Consider the following 20,666-nt stretch of genomic DNA (forward strand, 5'->3'; position numbering starts at 1 on the left):
GCTCCGGTCAATCACACAGTGCCCACGTGCCCCTGTCAATCACACAGTGCCCACGTGCTCCTGTCAATCACTGAGTGCCCACGTGTTCCTGTCAATCACACAGTGCCCACGTGCTCCTGTCAATCACACAGTACCCACGTGCTCCTGTCAATCACTGAGTGCCCACGTGCTCCTGTCAATCACACAGTGCCCACGTGCTCCTGTCAATCACTGAGTGCCCACGTGCCCCTGTCAATCACGCCGTGGCGTGTCCCGCCCCCCTTTCCCCCTGCCCCGCCCCCTTCCCGCGCGGTGCCGGTGCTGCCTCCTCCCGGCGGGAGCCGTGCAGACGCCGTCCCGCGCCGCCATGGCCGAGGAGAAGCTCTTCAAGGCGGAGTACGCGAAGAGCGGACGGGCCTCCTGCAAGAAATGCGGCGAGAGCATCGCCAAGGAGTCGCTGCGGCTGGCCATCATGGTGCAGGTGAGCGGGCCGCTGTGTGAACCTGGGCGGGGGCCAGGTAGCTGCCCTTGTCTCCCGGGCTGCAGCATGCAGGCCTCGTGCTGCAGGTTCAGCCAACTCTGGGGGGTCGGGGTGGGATGCATCCTCCTCCTTTTGCAAATGCATCGGTTTTTATCTTGTTTCTGAAGGTTTCTGACCATTGCACGTTTTGCATCCCCCGTCCCCCCTCTTTTAATCAGCGTGCCTGCATTTTGCTGATGACTCACTGGAAGGCAGGCCTGCCTGCAACCTGCATTATTCATTGGGGGTAGGGGGGTGAGAAAAACAATCCTTGCAACTCCCATTCTGCCTGATGCTCTTTGGAATGTACTCATTCCAGCAGTTAAATATTAAAAAGGAAAGCGTGGTTTTCCAGTGCATAGCTGGGTAATTGCAAAATCCCCATCTCCACCTTGCAGACTGAACTCTAACATGTGCTCAGAGTGTTAGCAGGAAATTGCTGCAGATGCTGAAATCTGTACTGAAAACAGCAAACTGGAGATCAAACAGCATCCACAGCTCAAGAGTGGTCGTTCCCCTGGTGAAATCTTGCAGTCCACTTGCATTTTCCTTGGCACAAGTTCTTGCACGGTTCACTGCCCGGACAGAATCCGAGGGGGATTTTCAGATTTTTTTTAAAATTCAGAAATATTGTTGATGCACATCTGGATCAGCTGGGACTTGAACCTGGAGTTTTGTGGCTCAGACCATGCAAGTGGACGGAGGGGTCGGGAATATTGCAGGGGAATACAAAGTGTACTGTTAAAAGCAAAACAATATCACTGGGAGTTTGAGGTCTGAGATGCAAAGCTGAAAATGTGTTGCTGGTCAAAGCACAGCAGGCCAGGCAGCATCTCAGGAATAGAGAATTCGACGTTTCGAGCATAAACCCTTCATCAGGAATGCTTGTCTGAGATACAAAATCAAGACGTGCTCAGCAAGTCAGGAAGATATACACAGCATGGTCAGTCCATCTCAGTCCCACTGACCAGATATCCTAATCTGGTCCCATTTGCCAGCTTTTGGCCTATATCCATCTAAACCCTTCCAATCATGTCCCCATCCAGATGCCTTTTAAATGTTGTAATTGTGCCAATCTCGAGAGTGTGGTGCTGGAAAAGCGCAGCAGGTCAGGCAGTGTCCAAGGAACAGGAGAATTGACGTTTCGGGCATAAGCTCTTCATCAGCCCTCATTAAGTCTCCTCCACCTTTCCTGGGCATTCATTCCATACAGCCACTAGCCTCTGCTTAAAAACATTGCCTTTTCAATCCTTTTTAAATCTTTCCCCTCTCACCTGAAACCTATGCCCTCTAGTTTTGGACTCCCCTACCCTTTGGGAAAAGAACTTGACTACTCAATCTGTCCATGCTACTTGTGATTTTATACACTTCTATAAGGTGACCACTCAGCCTCCGATGGGAAAATAGACCCAGCCTATTCAGCTTTTGAACTCAGATTTCTCCAGTTTCCTCATTTCCCTTTCCCCCACCTTGTCTCAGTCGATTCCCTTGAACTCAGCACCGCCCTCCTAACCTGCAATCCTCTTCCTGACCTCTCCGCCCCCACCCCACTCCGGCCTATCACCCTCACCTTGACCTCCTTCCACCTATCACATCTCCATCGCCCCTCCCCCAAGTCCCTCCTCCCTACCTTTTATCTTAGCCTGCCTGGCACCCTCTCCTCATTCCTGATGAAGGGCTCCGGCCCGAAACGTCGAATTTCCTGTTCCTTGGATGCTGCCTGACCTGCTGTGCTTTAACCAGCAACACATTTTCAGCTCTGATCTCCAGCATCTGCAGACCTCACTTTTTACCCCCAGCCTATTCAGCCTCTCCCTATAGGTCTCAGATAATAACCACAGGTCAGCGTTTGATCAGAGCTAGGTAAGATTAGATTCCCTGTTGTGTGGAAATAGGCCCTTCGGCCCAACAAGTCCACACCGACCCTCTGAAGAGTGACCTTCCAAAGAGTAACCCACCCAGACCCATTCCTCTCTGACTAATATAACACAAGGTTTTCAGGCTCTGGGTGGAACGTGATGGGGCACAGGACGGGGAACGCCAGATGACCCGTCTTTCAGTGATTCAGAGCCAAAGGGAGTGATAATGGGGCAGTGAAAGAGAATTGTGGACAATCGTCTTCGGAAAGCAAATTGAGTGGAGTGGGGACTCAGGCCGACACCAGGAAAGGAAACGGGAGCGGGAGGGAGAGAGACAGGATTTACGTTCCGAGATTGTGGAGTGTGGAAGTCTCTTAAGGTGCCAAGTTGAACATTGAAACAAAGGGCAGGAGCTGGAGGTGTCACTGTGGGAGCAAGGTGGGGAGTTAAAATGGCCGCAGGAACCTCGGGATCGTGCTCACAGACAAACAGAGGTGTCTGCAAAGCAGGCCCCAGCGGAGAGGAAACCACAGCGTGAGCAGCAAATACAGTAGAGTGGATTGAAAGAAGAGAGTGTAAATCTACATACAGGCAAATGGGAGCAGGAGTCAGCCATTTAAGTAATCCCCCCCTGAGCCTGCGTTGTTCTTCAGGACCAAGATGTCTGATCATCCAACCCAAAGGCCATTGAGCCCGTGGCTGCAGTCCCACCTGAAGGTCCGAACATTTCGCTGAGTTTTTACCTCCGTTGCTCGCTGTGTGTGAGGCATAACATAATTCAGGTTCTGAACCCCCCCCTCGCTAAACATATCAGATTCTTAAGGGTCAATGCTGAGAGGATGTTTCCCCTCATAGGAGAGTCTAGGATCAGAGGGCACAGTCTCAGGAGAAAGGGGCACCAATTTAAGACTGGTATGAGGAGGAATATATTCACTTAGAGGGTCATGGAGTCTTTACCACCGAGACAATGTCCTTCTGGGGACAGGGTCCTTGTGGATATCAAATGCTGAGATCCTTGATCAGTCGAGGAATTGGGGGTTATGGGGAAAGGGTTGGAAAGTGGGTGTGGGGAATGTCTGATCAGCCATTAAATGGCTAGGTAGGCTCGATGGACCAAACAGCCTGCTCCTGTTGATGTACTCGGTGGCTGAAATCCCTCTAACTCTCTCCCTTTCTGTTTGACTACCTTTTCGTAGAATCCCTACAGTGTGGAAACAGGCCCTTCAGCCCAACAAGTCCACACCGACCCTCCGAAGAATAACCCACCCAGACCCATGCCCCTACATTTACCCCAGACGAGTGCACTAAGCCTACACATCCCTGAACACTATGGGACAATTTAGCACGGCCAACTCGCCAAACCTACACATCTTAGGATTATGGGAGGAAACCGGAGCACCCGGAGGAAACTCTCAGACACGGGGAAAATGTGACAGCTGGTTACCCGAGGCTGCAATTGAACCCAGGTCCCTGGTGCTGTGAGGCAGCAGTGCTAACCACTGAGCCACCCTGCAGCACCTTAGCTAGCTAATTGTTTCATTTCTCTGCGCCCATTGTGTGAATGTGAACCCTGGGGTTTGTTTGGACGTTCAGCTGTGGTAAAGATTCGCTGTAAATGCAGGTTGTTGTTGCTAGTGGGAGCAGAATTTACTGCTTCAGCTTTGAGCTAATGTCACCTACTTGCATACTTCATTTGAACGCTGATCATACACCACATTATAGGAAAGATGGGAACGCGTTGGAGGGAGCACAGAAGTGAAATACAAGACTTCTTGCCCAGATGGGGATAGATTGAAGAAACTGTGACAGAGCAGATTTCCCCGCTGTGTTCAGTCTCCTCGAGGCTTGTATCCTTCTGCAGAAAGGACTTGGCATTTGGGTGGCACTCAGCCAGACTGTTGGTGGTGGTTGTGAGATTTGTCCTTCAGGGGAAACACATTAAGGCTCCTGAGTTACTGACAAAAGCAGAGGCCACGACAATATTTGTTTGAGGTTAGTTGTGTGACTGAGCTGATCAGCCAGTCCATGTGCTGCGTTTCCTCAGAATGAGACGTTTCATGTCGTAGCCATTTTGTGAGGGAGAAGTTAGGCTGAGGGTTGATCCGATAATGGATGGCCTGGCGTGACCTGGATACAGAGGAAGCCCTTGTTCTGATGTAACGAGATCACACAGTGTACTACTTTGAATAATTCATGCCCTGTCTTTGATTTCATGAGATTGACTCGGACATGAAAACGTGGCAGACTGGATGAACCGAATCTTTGGGTAAAAAGATCAGGTCCCAGACCACTCTCCATCTGTCGACCCGCCCCGCTATTTCTTCCCCTGCCATAAGCTTAACTTACTTAAAAGGAGTCCTCTGTCTGAAATCTGTTCAGCAGCTAGAATTCCAACTTTTCTGAATGGGCAGCCTCTCAGTTGGAAAGGCATGGATTCAAACCTCATTCCAGGTAGTGGAGAGTGTAATCCCAGCTGACATTCCCAATGCAGTGCTGTGGGAGTGCTGCACAGTTGGAGGTGTTGTTCACTAAGATGAGGCATTGAATTCTTTTTCTCTCTCTCTCACACGCACGTGCGCTCACACAAGCATGCTCCCTCTCTCTCTGTCACACCCATGCGTGCTCCCTCTTGCACATGCATGCGGTCTCTCTCTCACACATGCCCACTCTCTCTGTCAAGCGTGCGCTACCTCTCTCATACACATGCCCACTCTCTGTTATGTGTGTACTCCCTCTCTCTCATACACATGCCCGCGCTCTCTCCCCCGTCATGCGTGTGCTCCCCCTCTCTCATACACATGCTTGTGCTCTCTGTCATGCATGTGCTCCCTCCCTCTCTCATACACATGCCCGCGCGCGCTCTCATGCGTGCGCTACTTCTCTCTCACATATGCATGCCCGCTCTCCCCTGTCATGTATGTGCTCCCTCTCTCTCATACACATGCCCGCTCTCTCTGTCATGTAAGTGCTCCCTCCCTCTCTCATACACATGTCCGAGCTCTCTGTCATGCGTGTGCTCTCTCTCTCATGCATGCGCACACTCCCTCTCACATGCTCACTCAGACAGACACACACACAGTCTCTCGTGTGATGTCTCGTGCACACTTTTCTCTCTCTCACACACACACACACACACACACGTGAATGTCGGAAATCCCACAGAGTTACTTTGAAACAGGGGATTTTTGCTCCCTGTCTACCAGTATTTATTGTCAGTTAGTCAGTGTTACTCTGTTAACATAGAACACAGAACATTACAGTGCAGTACAGGCCCTTCGGCCCTCAATGTTGCACCGATGTGTGAAACCAATCTGAAGCCCATCTAACGTACATTATTCCATTATCATCCAGATGTTTATCCAATGCCCATTTAAATGCCCTTAAAGTTGGCGAGTCTGCTACTGTTGCAGGCAGGGCATTCCACGCCCCTACTACTCTCTGAGTAAAAGTAACTACCTCTGACATCTGTCCTATATCTACCACCCCTCAATTTAAAGCTATGTCCCCTTGCGCTAGCCATCTCCATCTGAGGAAAAAGGCCCTCACTGTCCACTCTATCTAATTCTCTGATCATCTTGTATGTCTCTATTAAGTCACCTCTCAAACTTCTCTCTAACGAAAACAGGCTCCGGTTTCTCAGCCTTTCCTCATCAGACCTTCCGTCCATACCAGACAACATCCGGGTAAATCTCCTCTGAACCCTTTCCAGAGCTTCCACATCCTTCCTATAATGCAGTGACCAGAACTAGATGCAATACTCCAAACGTGGCTGCACCAGAGGTTTGTACAGATGCAGCATGACATCATGGCTCCAAAACTCAGTCCCTCTACCAAGAACAGCTAACCCACTGCAGCCCTATTAACCTGTGTGGCAACTTTCAAGGATCTGTGTACATGGACACTGAGATCTCTCTGCTCATCTACACTACCAACAATCTTACCATTAGCCCAGTATTGTGCATTCCTGTTACTCCTTCCAAAGTGAATCACCCCCTCACACTTGTCCGCATTAAACTCCATTTGCCACCTTTCAGCCCAGTTCTGCAGCTTATCTCTGTCCCTCTGTAACCTTTGACGCTGTCCACAACTCCACCGACTTTAGTGTCATCCGCAAACGTACTAACCCATCATCATCCAGGTCGTTGATGAAGATGACAAACAGCAGTGGACCCAAAACAGAGCCTTGCAGTACGCCACTAGTATGTGAATTCCAGGATGAACGTTTCCCATCAACCACCACCCTCGGTCTTCTTTCAGCTAGCCAAACCACTTGCTTAGTCTGTGGCCTTGCTGAGTGCTGCTTGGCTGTTGCTTTTGCAACACTGACACCATCCATTGGTCTGTACAGTGCTTTGAGCCACCTCCATGTCAGTAATCATTACTCTTCTTCCCTCCTTCATCCATGTTTTAATTCTCCAGGCTGCCTACTAGGGATGTAACTTGTAGAGTAGATGAGGGAGAACCAGTGGGTGTGGTACATTGGGACTTTCAGAAGAGTTTTGATAGAAGTCCCACAAGAGAGGTTACTGGGCAAAGTTAAGGGACGTGGTATTGAGAATAATGTGTTGGCCTGGATGGAGAATTGCTTCACAGCTCGGAAGCTACCTGGGAATAAATGGGTTATTTTCTGAGTGAAAGGCAGAGGTTAATGGAATACTGTAAGGATCAGTGCTTGCACCCCAGCTACTCACAACTTATAACTGACCTAGCTGAGGGAACTAAATGGCAAATTTTCAGGTTAGCTAACATTACAGAATTGCACAGGATTGAGAGTGAGGAGAAGGATGGAAGAAGGCTTCAAGGTGATTTAAACACATTGAGTGAGCGAGCAAACAGGTGGCAGATGCAAGATGGCATCGCTAAATGTGAAGCTGTATAATCCAGTGTGAAAATTGGAAAGGAAGAGAATTATTTAAATAGTGATGCACAGGAAAGTATGGATGTACAAAGCAATCGGACTGTCATTAGTCAGTGAAAGGAGACAGGTAAATGCAGGGAGCAGTTAGAATGTCAAACGGTATGCAGAGGAACCTCAATTATCCAGCATTCGATTATCCGAATTTTGGAACGTCCCAATGCTTGGCTAAACAGTGTTTTCTGGTGTTAGATTATCCAAACATATTCCCCGTCCATGTCATTGGGATAATCGAGGTTCCTCCGTACTGGTGTGCATTGCAAGATGATTTGAGTTCAGAAGGAGGGACGTCTTACTGCAGCTACGTGGGGTTTTAGTGAGACCAGGTCGAGAGTACTGTAGTCTACAATCTGAGAAAGTATATCCTTGGGAAGAGACAGGATGCAGTGGAGAATCATCGGGTTGATAATGGGGATAACAGGACTGTCGTGTGATGAGACGTTGGTCACTGGGCCTGTATTAACTAAACGTTTTGATTTGATTTGTTGTCATGTGTGTCTCAGTACAGTGAAAAGCTTTGTTTGTGAGCAGTAGTACAGATCATAGGGTGAACAGAATCTTAGAGCAAGACATACAGATTTCATCACACGGGACATGTACTGGGCAAGATCAACTTTATTTGAAGTTAGAGGCCATTCATTAGTCTAATAACGGCAGGGAAGAAGCTGCTCTTGAATCTGTAGGTGCCTGTGTTCAACCTTCTGCATCGTCTGGAGTCTAGAACGAGGGAATGTAGTCTCAGAATACAGGGTAGGAGATGAGGGCAAATGTCTTCCCTCAGCAGTGAACCCGTCAAATTCTGTCCCACAGAAGACTGTAGAGACCAAATCACTGAATATACTCAAGTCTGAGATTGATTTTAATTTTTTAAAGTTTAAGGCTGAAAGGGTATGGAGAGAATGTGGGACGTTGAGACCGAGGATCGGCCATGATCATGTTGAATGGTGGAGCAGACACGAAGGGCCGAATGGTCTGCTCTTCCTTGTTTGTATCTGACATTGCTTTGTTTCTCGGGAATGTCAGGAGCGGGGGGCTCGGAAACTGTCCCTGACAGCACCATGTCACCGAGGGTGGTGGGATCCTGAGCTCATTTCCAACTGCTGCTACCTACCATCGAACTGGTCTAACATATGAGGAACGGCTGAGGATCCTGGGATTGTATTCACTGGAGTTTAGAAGATTAAGGGGAGACTTAATAGAGACATCCAAGATAATACATGGCTTGGAAAGGGTGAATGCTAGGAAATTGTTTCCGTTAGGCGAGGAGACTAGGACAGCCTTAAAATTAGAGGGGGTCAGTTCAGAACAGAAATGCGGAGACATTTCTTCAGCCAGAGAGTGGTGGGCCTGTGGAATTCATTGCTGCAGAGTGCGGTGGAAGCCGGGAGGCTAAATGTCTTCAAGGCAGAGATTGATAGATTCTTGTTGTCTCGACGAATTAAGGGCTACGGGGAGAACACTAGTAAGTGGAATTGAAATGCCCATCAGCCACGATTGAATGGCGGAGTGGACTCGATGGGCCGAATGGCCTTACTTCCACTCCTATGTCTTATGGTCTTAACTGCTCTCGGCCTTTGCACTCCCTCTTCCCAGTTCCCCCGTCTCTAGAAATGCTGAAAGACTCAACTCTCGCCACCTTTCAAAAGGCCTCCTGTGCTCATCCCCCACCCCCCACCCACACTCGACTGGGCCTCCACTGGTTGAGAAACGCTGATCCCAAGTTGCAGCCATCACCCCCCCACCCCCCCCCCCAAATCCTGCTGCGGCTGTTCTCCCAGTCTGACTGTCGTGTGAAACCTCTTCCCCTACAGTCACCGATGTTTGATGGGAAGGTGCCCCACTGGCACCACTACGCCTGCTTCTGGAAGCGAGCACGGGTGGTGTCCCCCTCGGACGTGGACGGATTATCAGACCTTCGCTGGGATGACCAAGAGAAGATTAAAAAGGCCATCGAGACCGGCGGGACAGGAGGAGGTACCTTTTTTTAATATTGCTTCCACATTTAGAATCATAGAATCCCGACAGGGTGAAAACAGGCCATTTGGCCCAACAAGTCTGCACTGACCCTCTGAAGAGTATCCCATCCAGACCCATTCCCCTATTACTCTACATTTCCCCCTGACTAATGCACCTAATCTACCCATCCCTGAACACTACGGGCAATTTAGCATGGCCAGTTCACCTAACCTGCACATCTTTGGATTGTGGGTGGAAACCGGAGCACCCAGAGGAAACCCACACAGACACGGGGAGAATGGGACAGGAATTCCAAATCTACTCCCTGCACTATCATCGTCTTTTATCCCTGACCGACTCGGCCTCTCGCTTTTTCCATTTTACTCTCTGTTGATTTAGCTTTCAAAATAAATTAAATTAAATTAGGATGAAGACAGAACCTGTTATCTCCCTCCTAGAATCTGCTCGTGTTTCACCCTCCCCCCGGCTTTTATATTTAGGTCGCTTGATTTTTTTATTGGAAATGTTTTGTTGTTTTACGAAGGTTGAGGATGTTAATTCTTTGGTAGATTTTAATTGGATAAATAGTTCAAGATGGTAGATTGATCCACATGATTTTGAAACAAATGGAACACCTCGCCCTATTTTGGGAGCTTTTTCCTGGTTCCTCACTGTTAGCACGTTTAGTGATCGGTAATTTAAACGGTGAAATATTTGTCTCAACAGTTTGTTGCCTTTGAGCTCCCTGATATCAGTCCCATTGTCCTACACACAGGACATCTGATCATACTGAGGTGCACACCATACTTCAATCACATCAAAAGACGTTTGGCTTTCCATGATGTTTCAAGTATGCAAAATTAAGCTAAGTTTTTCTGAAGTAAACATCATCAGTTGTCTTTTTTAAGTGCAGTGCTATCTGAATTTCCATGGGACAGGCCCAGGATAAGGGTGCCCAGATTTCCCATACCCAGTCCAGCCCACTTCACAGACCATGCTCAGGGCCTGAGGAGGATAAGGGCTATTTGTAATTATTCCCCAGCTCCCTGGCTTCCCTTTGAGACCCTTGGACCAGACATTCTGTTCCTGCCTGTGGCTTCATTCCCTGTCCCACCATTTTGTTCTGTTTCCAATATTGTGACCCTTGGGTTCTGGGCTCAGCCTCATTGGTGGATTGATTCTAAGTTACAAACTGAGATTTATTTTACTCAGTGCCTTGTGCAGGCAGTGGGGAGACATGTTTAAACCTGCATTTACACCCTTCCCATATAGTTACAGAATAATAACAACAGAAATAGGAGGCCATTGAGCCTGTTATTCCCAAACTCTCCCACTAGTCTCACTCCCCCTGCTCTTTGACTGTATGTTTGTCTTTCCTCCCATCTGCGGGTTGGGTCATGGTCTTCCATTGGATTGGTCTACTCTTCTGGGCTAGATTCTGCAATGGTTTTTCTTTTAGATTAGATTCCCTACAGTGTGGAAACAGGCCCTTCAGCCCAACAAGTCCACACTGAACCTCCAAAGAGTAACCCATCCTCCTCTGACTAATGCACCTAATAACTATGGACAATTTAGCATGGCCAGTTCACCTGACCTGTTGGTTTCTGTGGAATGGCTGACCAGGAGACTCCCTGGCCTTTCCCAGCTGCCTTGAGGTGTACCCTGCGGGTCGAAAATCAATTCAGCCAGTAAGTGGCGGTGTGGGATTGGCTCAGAGGGAGGGACGCTACCCATTCCACCACAAGACCTCCCTGCTTTTTCATTACAACCCTGTATTGTTAACCCTCTTACAGGTATTTATCCAATTCTGTTTGGAAGGTTGTTATTGAACCTGTCTCCCACCGTGTTTGGAGGCAGCTGTTCCTCTCGTTCTTCTCCCTGTGCCTTGGAATCTGGGTCCTCGCCATGGCAACCAACCTTTCTGCCATTGGAAATGGGTTCTCCTTCCATACTTTTAACAGAACCATTTTTAATTAGGAGTGCCTCTATCGAATCACCTCTCGATCTTCTTTAATAAACAAACTTAGGTTCGCTTTCCACCAGAGAACAATTAGCAGGTGAGACCATGAGGCGTAGGTTGTGTCTGTGCAGTAATCTACAGTGGCCAAAACATGGAGACTTGTGGATTCTGGCAGAATATATGGGAATTGTTGGTTCCACTATCTTTTTGCTTCATGTGTTCTTTCTCAAACCCACAGGAAAAGGTGGTGAGCAGGGAGACAGTAAAGGGGAGAAGACCTTGATTGACTTTGCAGTGGAGTACGCTAAATCAAACAGGAGCACCTGTAAAGGCTGCAGTGAGAAAATAGAAAAGGTGAGAGGACATCACATGATCACTTCCAACATTGAAGAGTTAGAACAGCCCAACACGGGAATTGGGGCCTAGTTAGAATAACGGAGGCTGGATTTTGGGGCATACTTAGAATAGCACAGTTTGGTTCTTGGGGCCTTGTTAGAATAATACAGTCAGGATGTTGGGGCCCAGTTAGAATAACAGTTTGGTTGCTGGGGCTGGTTTAGAATTATGTAGCCTGGATGTTGCGGTCTAGTTAGAATGACGTGGTCTGGATCTTGGGGCCTAATTAGAATGAGGTGGACTGGAAGTCGTGACCTAGCTGGAACAATGCGGTCTGGATATTGAGGCCTAGTAAGAATAACGTGGTCTGGCTATGGGGCCTAGTTAGAATAAAGCAATGTGGAAATTGGGGCCTAGTTATAATAATGCAGTCTGGATGTTGGAACAGTAACAAATAGTAATACACTGTTAAAGTTAAAAATCTTCCAAGGGACTTTTCAGGAGCATTCCAATACAAAATATAGAACAGTACCATCCAGGAGTTGGCATTTGGTCTGTCGTTATGTTATTTTTAAAGTTACGTTATGCTGCAGGCAAGAAGAAAATAATCTCAGTTTCATTCAGACATCAGTGATTAGTGCAGACTGATATTTTCTGAGGATATGGTTTGTACTGCAGAGAAGTCACTTTATATTCAAGGCTGATAGGTGTGTGTAGGCCCAGAGCATGATGAGGCATTCTGGGATTGGGGCAAGGTTGAAGCCATTATGGTTTTCTTCACCAGCGTTCATTGCCGATTCCTCATTGCCCTGCGGAAGGCGATGATGAGCTGCACCCTGAACTGTCAGAGTTTCTGGGTGTGCAGGGACAGTCACAATGCCAAGAGATTGGAATTCCAGGATTTGGACCCAGTGACAGTGAAGGTACGGCGATATATTTCCAAGTCAGGATGGTGAGTGGCTTGGAGGGGAACTTCAGGTGGTGGTGTTCCCACGTATCTGCTGCCCTTGTCCTCTGAGATTGAAGTGGTTGTGGGTTTGGGACGTGCTGTCTGAGGACTTTTGGATGAATTTCCACAGTCCGTCCTGTAGATAGTACTCACTGCTGCTGCTGAGCGTGGGTGGTGGAGGTAATGGATGTTTCAGCTGATTTAGCACAGACAGGAGCCTAGCGCCCAGCTTCCTCCAATTTCACTGTGCTTTAAACATCTTGTTGTGTTTCCGACACACAGGATACTGTCCGTGTCTCCAAGAAAATGATTGATCCGGAGAAGCCACAGCTGGGGATGATCGATCGCTGGTACCATCCTGCCTGCTTCGTGACCAACAGAGCAGAACTGGGCTATCTGCCCACCTACAGTGCCACTCAGCTGAAGGGCTTCAGCACTTTGAGCGCAGAAGACAAGGCAGCACTAAAGAAACAACTACCAGCTGTCAAGAGTGAAGGGTATTTATAAATATTCATGTATCCATTAATATAACCTCTGCTCGGGATCAAGTGGTCTATTTCAAATTTGTTTGTCTGTAGCTGTGCTGTGCACCAAAATATTTCTAATTACCTGTGCATTATTCTATATATGAATCACCTGAACTCCTGAGTCTATTCCAGTCTGTAATCACTCCCAGGGATCCATTATTCTACGTATAAACCATCTGAACCCCTCGATTAGATTCCAGTCTGTAATCACTCCCAGGGATCCATTATTCTATATATAAACAATCTGACCTTTTAATTAGATTTTCACCTTTCCTCAGCCCTGCTGTTCTCAGTTCTATTGTTCCAGAATGTTCTCCAGTTTCGGTTTTTAATGAGTTCTGTGCAACAAGATACCACAGAACGGGCAATGTTCAAAGAGCAGATTTTGTTTTGACTTTGTTCTGTTGTAAAGGAATTCAACCGTCTGTGTTTTGAGTGAAGGCTGGTGACGTTCCATCTGGGTATATTTGAAAGATTCTTCCCGGTGCTTTTGCGGAATAGTTTCCAAGTCATTTCTGGAACCTGCACTGTTTGACACAAATATTCCACGTAACTGGGGTATCAAATGAGGGGCTCCAATGAGAGGAAAGGGAGGGGGAACATTTCCAACTGACCAGGATACGTGAGTAACTAAAGAGAGTCCTAGAGTTTACAACGTGGAAATAGACCCTTCGGTCCAACCTGTCTATGCTGACCAGCGTTCCCAAACCAAATAGTCCCACTTGCCAGCCTTTGGCCCATATCCCTCTAAACCTTTCCTATTTATGAACCTGTTCAAATGTCTTTCAAGTGTTGTAACTGTATTTACCACATCCTCTGGCAGTTCATTCCCCATGTAAACCACCTTCTGTGTGAAAAGGTTGCCCCTCAGGTCTCTTCTCACCTTTTAAAAATGTGCTCCCTAGTTTTGAACTCCCCTACTTTAGGGAAAAGAACTTGACTATTCACCTTATCCATGCCCCTGATAAACCTCTATAAGGTCACCCCTCAACCTCCTACTCTCCAGTGAAAGAAGTCCCAGCTTGTCCTTGCGACTCAAGTCCCGGCAACATTCTGGGAAAAATTTTCTGAACCCTCTCCAATTTAATAATATATTTCCTATAGCAGGGTGACCAGGGTGTTCTATTCCTGTCCAAAATTTTCAAGTCATTCATAACTTTGTTTAAAAAGGAACTTTTATTTGTTTCTTTTATTTATTTGGTGATGCAGGATTTGCTAATTGGGCCAACATCTATCGCCCATTTCTAGTTTCCTTTGAGAAGAGGGTGATCTGCTACAGTCCCATTGTCGTGTACCTATTATTCACAATTACTTACAAAGGAAAGTTCCAGAATAATGACACTGCGGGCAGGGAGGGGATGAAAACCTTGGGGAAAACAGGGAGAGTGTTGGAGGAGGAGAATGAGGATTCAAGAACAGGGGCAGGAATGTCTTTCTGCAATTGTACAGGACCTGGGTGAGACCACCCCCTGAGGATGGCGTGCAGTTTGGGTCTTGTTAACTGAGGAAGGATGATCTGGCTACAGAGGGGCTGCACCAGATGGATTCCAGGGATGACACGACTGAGCTATGCAGAGAGATTAAATCAGTTAGGATTATATTCAGTGCAGCTTAGGGCTTTTTCCCAGGTAGAGGAATCCAGAAATAGAGGGTCTATGAATAGGAAGGCTTTAGAGGAATATGGGCCAATGGGACTGGGTCAGATCGGGATGTCTGGTTGGGGTGGACGAGTTAAACTGAAGGGTCTGTGTCCATGCTGAATGACTCTGTATCTGTAGGAGCAACAACCACAGGTTTATTTATAGAGCACTTTAACATTAGTCATTTGCAATTACTCGCTAATGAGTGTGGCTGTCCCACTGGGAAACTCCACGTCGCTGGGTCATCGTTCTGTAGGTCCTTGTGTAACTGATCAGCCCAATCCTAGAGCTGTAGCACTGACCACACCTTTGGCAGGTATTTCCAGGAGGTGGAACTGGGCCTTAGCCTTGAGATCGCTGACATCCCTTCCTCCGGTTCCTTTTCCACACTTCCTCTTGCCCCAGGGTGTTCTCGAAGAGTTGTGTCCATTCATACATCAGCTTCCTCCAATTGGTCTCTTCTGAGCGAGGGTATGCATTGACATTTGTGTTGCGTTTCTTGAGGGAAGTCTTCAAAAGGCTTCCTTTGTCCCTCATCTTGTTGAGTCCCTCATCTTGTTGGGTGAAGAAGATTGCCTTTGGCAGTTGGAATTCAGGTATCCTGAGCACTTGGTTTGCGGCGAGGTTGGTTTTGGATGTTTGCGTCCTCTGTGTTGATGCTTTTGGCTAATGTTAATACACCTGTCCTCCCAACTGATATGGACAATCGGTCTCAAACAGCGTTGATGGTAATTCTCTGAAGTCTTGAGGTGACGCTGAAAGATATTCTCAGTTCAGAGCCACACAGAAGGGCTGCCTTATACACAAAGATCATGGTAACACAGATATCATGGTCGTAGGAGACTCATCCTTGGGCATCTGAAAGCGGTACTCTCAGAGTGGATGTGATGTTGCATCTTTGCCTCAATGCCAGCCTTCAGTGAGAGGTAGCCTCCCAGTTCAGGGAAATCTTCCACATTTGGGAGGATTTCCCTGTTGACCTTAACGCAGGGATAGCTGGAACTTGATCTGGGTTGGATTGGTAAAGATTTTGACTGTTCTTGACATTGAGGCTGAGAACCCATTCTTCAGTATGCTTCCCCAGAGGTGTTCGTTGAGGATTGAAGATTCTCTTCTGAGAGAGTGGGGGGTGACATTGTGATCCGCATACTGAAGTTCCACAAGCCAGGTCAATGGTGGTTTCTTCTGGGATTTCAGCCCATTGACGTTGAAACGTTTTCTAGCCATCTGGTCAGCACTTTAACACTAATATGACGCAGGATTAACTCCTGAGGCACATGAGATGTTGGGATTGGTGACCAAAGCCATGGGTTTTAAGAAGCGCATTGAAGGGAAATGAGAATGTAGGAAATAAGACCAGGAGAGGCTGGAGAAGGGAGGGAACTCCCAAGTTTGGCAGTGAAGCAGCTGAAGACACGGCCAGCCAAGTTGGAGAGATTGGAGTTGGCGTGGGGGGAGGGTCATACTTGAGGGGTTAAAACGTGGATATCCCAGAGAGATTACAGAGAAGAGTGGACTCCTGTGCTCAGTGCCAGTGTCAGGCTGGTCTGAATGGTTACACCTGCAGAAGGGTTTACTTTGGATGGCTCTGAGACTCCAGCCAGTGTATGTAGAGTCTTCTCAGATTGGGGGATTGTTTGTCCCTCCCCACTTCCAGCCTGGGTCACACTGGTCATCGACGAGAAGGAAAAGGGATTATTTGCTGGCTCTAAACTGTCAATACCACTCTGCCTGTGAAATGTGACTAATCGGTCACAAATCAATCTGTACTAGATATCCAAGGGTCTGCGAGCTCAGATTGATTATAATTGGAAAAACCTTGTACTATACTGATTAGATTACTTACAGTGTGGAAACAGGCCCTTCAGCCCAACAAGTCCACACCGACCCGCCGAAGCGCAACCCACCCATACTCCGACATTTACCCCTTACCTAACACTACGGGCAATTTAGCATGGCCAATTCACCTGACCCGCACATCTTTGGACTGTAGGAGGAAACTGGAGCACCCGGAGGAAACCCACGCAGACACGGGGAGAACGTGCAAACTCCACACAGTCAGTCGCCTGAGTCGGGAATTGAACCCGGGTCTACAGGCGCTGTGAGGCAGCAGTGCTAACCACTGTGCCACCGTGTCGCCCACATTCCAACTTTAACACACAATTCTGGGAGTTCCCCTCCCCGGTGAGTGGGATATGAAGGTTGGCTCAACACTCTGATGTTTCCAAGGAGGGCCAGGACAGGGTCACTGTCTGTGCAGCTCAGTTACTGAAGGCCTCCATCGTTTGGTCTGAACACTGTAGTGACCGGTCTGCATCAGGCTAGGGGTCAGGCTGAAGGTTAGAGAGCGGGTAAAGGTCAGCGTACCTCAGACTGAGGGTTAGAGAGAAGGGGGTAAAGTTCTGTGTGCATCAGACTGAGGGTGTGGGGCACAGCCAGTTGCTTGTGGCAAGGGGGTGGGGTGCTGGGGTTTCCTGGTGGGGCCGGTACGCGGGTGTTAACCTTGCCTTGTGTCAGGCTTGACCTGTGCGGGGCGACACAGGAACATGAGCTTGAAGGCCCTTCTGAAGGCCTTCATTTTGAAGGTGTAGAGGACCGGGTTGACCGCAGAGTTGGCGTGGGAAAGGATGATGGCGGTAAGCAGCAGTGGGAGGGGCAGAGGGCACTGCGGGCACATCAAGAGGACACAGTTCATCAGGTGGAGGGGCAGCCAGCAGATGGCAAAGAGGACCAGCACCAGGAAGAGTGAGCTGGCTGTCTTCATCTCCCTCCAGGATCCTGCTGCCCGCTCCCCTCGGGATGCCAGCTGCCTCACCTGAGTCAGCACGCGGGCGTAGATGAGGAACATGGCGGCTAGAGGCCCCAGGACGCAGCCAAAGAAATTGAAGTAGACCATGTAGGCCATGTCCATCACTGTGGTGAAGTGACAGTACCCATCTGGTGGTGGGGGCTGGTGCCAACCCATCAAGGGTACCAGGCCTAACAAGAGGGATAGGAGCCAGGTGATGGTGATGGCTGCGCCTGCATTTCTGGGCGTGACGATGGCGTGGTAACGCAGCGGGAGGAAGATGGCCAAGTAGCGGTCGAGGGCTACGGCCAGCAGGCTGAAGATGGAGCTCTGGGTGAGCACCACCAGGACGGACAGGGTCAGCACACACAAGCGGAAGTTGTGTCTGGGCATGCCCAGGTCGGTCAGCACGGCGCAGGGAATGGCCAGCGCTCCCACCCCGATGTCTGCTGCAGCGAGCGAGACCAGGAAGCAGTTGGTGATGGTACGCAGGCGGTGATCCCGCAGGACAGCAGCACAGACCAGAACATTCCCACAGACCGACATCACCGCTATCACCAGCTCTGCCAACGTGTACGGGAGGTTAAGGTTCACAGCATGAGGGCTCGCCGGCGTGACGTTTGTCTGCTCCATGCCTGTACTCCCCAAAGACGCCATTTTGTGTGCCTTATCAATAGATGTTTTTAGATGACAGGACCTGCTTCTCTCCTTCACCCTTGTTTGTAGGCCAGGTTCACCCTAGTGAGTTGGTCCCATTCTCCTTTGTCTTCCCCCTTGTAGGCCGTGTTCACCTCAGAGCAAGTTGGTTCCACCTCCTTTGTCTTCCCCTTTGCTTACAGAGTTGTCTTCACCTTAAATCTGATTCAGAGAGAATGGGCCAGTTATTGAGTAAAAAGTGAGGTCTGCAGATGCTGGAGATCACAGTTGAAAATCTGTTGCTGGTTAAAGCACAGCAGGTCAGGCAGCATCCAAGGAACAGGAAATTCGATGTTTCGGGCCAGAGCCCTTCATCAGGAAGGTGATGATGAAGGGCTCTGGCCCGAAACGTCAAATTTCCTGTTCCTTGGATGCTGCCTGACCTGCTGTGCTTTAACCAGCAACACATTTTCAGCTGGGCCAGTTATTGACCAGGTTTTATTTAATTCCTTGTTGCAATGTGGGTATCGCTAGCAAGGCCCAAGCGTTTTTGGCCTTCCTTCATTGTCCTTAAACTGGGTGGCCTACTAGATGATTTTAGAGGGCAGTTTAGAGATATCCACATTGCTGTGGGTCTGGAGTCACATGTAGGCCAGACCAGGTAAGGATGGCAGATTTCATTCCCTTAAGACGATAAGTGAACCTGATGGATTTTTACAACAATTGACAGGAGATCATGGGCCAGCCTTTTAATTCCAGAATTTCTGTTGAATTCAAATTTCACCATCGGCCATGGTGGGATTTGAACCCGTGTAGCCAGAACATTGGCCTGAGGTTCTGAATTACTAATGCAGAAACATGGCTGCTCCAGCACCACCTCCCTGTAATGGTCCAGTTTTCAAGGGAGTATAGGAACAGAGAGAGCTGGTGAGTCAACACTTAAATCTTTGAAGGTAAATATAATTTTTGTCTTAAAAAAAAAGCATCTTTGCCTTCACAAATGGAGACACAGTGTGAAAGCGAGGAATTAGCTTTTACACGTGCACTGGGGGGTGAAAGAGTGGACACCTTGCTAAAGGAAAATACAGAAAATCATTTGACAAAGGGTAATATCGTGATAATAGTGTGGATTGGGAAAGGAGAAATTGTAATAGAGCGACCTGAATAATCTTTGAGAAGGTAGCAGCTGGTGGGAATGCAGTAGATGTAATTGATTTGAATTTTGAGAAGGTCTTTGGCGTGATCTCCCATAATAGACTCCTGAATTAGGTTAGAGGGGTGTGACAGAATGCATTGCTAGCTGGCTTCAAGACCGAAAGTCATTCAGAGAGGCAGAAGGTGGGACGTGGTGTTCCACCAGGATCCTTGCAGGGACCACCACCCATTTGCATTCACAATTTAGACTTTGAAACCAAAAATACGAAGATGGGCGAGGATTCCAACACATTGAGGAACAGAAGGACTACTGGGTGTAACCACAAGGGTCACAGCATGGGTTAGCAAGGGCGTGAAAGGAGGACGTGCAGGCACTAGGCTTGATTTCCAGACACCTTGACCGAAAAGAAGGGAAGGTTTGCTCACCTGTGTGTTGAACATTGGTTTGACCTTAGAGTACTGTGTTCGGCATTGGCCATCAGAAGAAAAATGTAGCAAAGAAAGTTTACAAGAATGGGAGGTGAAAAGTCTAATTACAGATATCGGGAAAGGATTGACAAACTCTCGAAGGTAGGACTGAGCAGCTGCCTGCCTGTGAATGATCCCGGGGGTGTTGTTTTGAAACTGGGTATTGTGCTGCGATCTCAAATTTGCTGAGAAAGTGAGGGCTGCAGATGCTGGAGGTCACAATTGAACAGTGTGGTGCTGGAAAAGTACAGCAGGTCAGGCAGCCTCCGAGGAGCAGGAGAATCGATGTTTTGGGCATAAGCCCTTCATCAGGAATCCTAATGAAGACCTTATGCTCAAAACGTCGATTCTCCTGCTCCTCAGATGCTGCCTGACCAGCTGTGCTTTTCCAGCACCACTCTGTTTGACAGTAATTAAAGTTGCAGTCTGTTTCATAGAATCCTAAAATCCCCATCGTGCGGAAAGAGGCCGTTCAACCCACTGAGTCTGCACTGACCTTCCAAAGAGGATCCCCCATCCTGTCCCTGTAACTCTGCATTTTCTATGGCTAATCCACCCGACCTGCACATCCTTGGACTGTGGGAGGAAACCAGAGCACCCGGAGGAAATCCACTCAGATGGGGAGAATGTGCAAACTCCACACAGACAGGCAGTCACCCGAAGCTGGAATCAAACCCAGGGGGGCCTGGTGTGGTGAGGCAGCAGTGCTAACTTCTGAGCCGCTGCTTCCTGTTGAGTGTGTAACCCGTAGTGGGAACTCTCTGATTCAGTCCCTGATTCAGTCCCTGAGTCCTTCACAATCTTGTTCCAGGAGCTGAGCGTCCATAAGCTGGTCCAGACCATCACTGGGATACCCCTCGCAATGTAACTAACCCCTCCTCCTCTCTCTCTTCCCCCACCCCAGCTCTGAGACTGTGTATCCTTGCAGTCTGACTCCACATTCAGACTCTCTGACCATCACCAGTGCATCCTGTCTGC

The 20,666-nt window shown here is 48.5% G+C and overlaps 1 protein-coding gene across 1 annotated transcript in view; it reads left to right on the forward strand.

Moving 5' to 3' along the window:
* The first annotated feature begins 295 nt into the window (after nucleotides 1-295).
* parp1 (poly (ADP-ribose) polymerase 1) overlaps nucleotides 296-20,666 on the forward strand; it is a 64,201-nt gene continuing 43,830 nt past the window's right edge. The window contains exons 1-4 of the mRNA XM_060848572.1: nucleotides 296-460; nucleotides 9,085-9,247; nucleotides 11,428-11,543; nucleotides 12,757-12,971. Coding sequence (XP_060704555.1) covers nucleotides 347-460; nucleotides 9,085-9,247; nucleotides 11,428-11,543; nucleotides 12,757-12,971 — 608 coding nt within the window. The 5' untranslated portion in view covers nucleotides 296-346. The remainder of the gene's footprint in view (nucleotides 461-9,084; nucleotides 9,248-11,427; nucleotides 11,544-12,756; nucleotides 12,972-20,666) is intronic.

The sequence above is a fragment of the Hemiscyllium ocellatum genome, chromosome 3, assembly GCF_020745735.1.
Source record: "Hemiscyllium ocellatum isolate sHemOce1 chromosome 3, sHemOce1.pat.X.cur, whole genome shotgun sequence".
In the NCBI taxonomy this organism is placed as follows: domain Eukaryota; kingdom Metazoa; phylum Chordata; class Chondrichthyes; order Orectolobiformes; family Hemiscylliidae; genus Hemiscyllium; species Hemiscyllium ocellatum.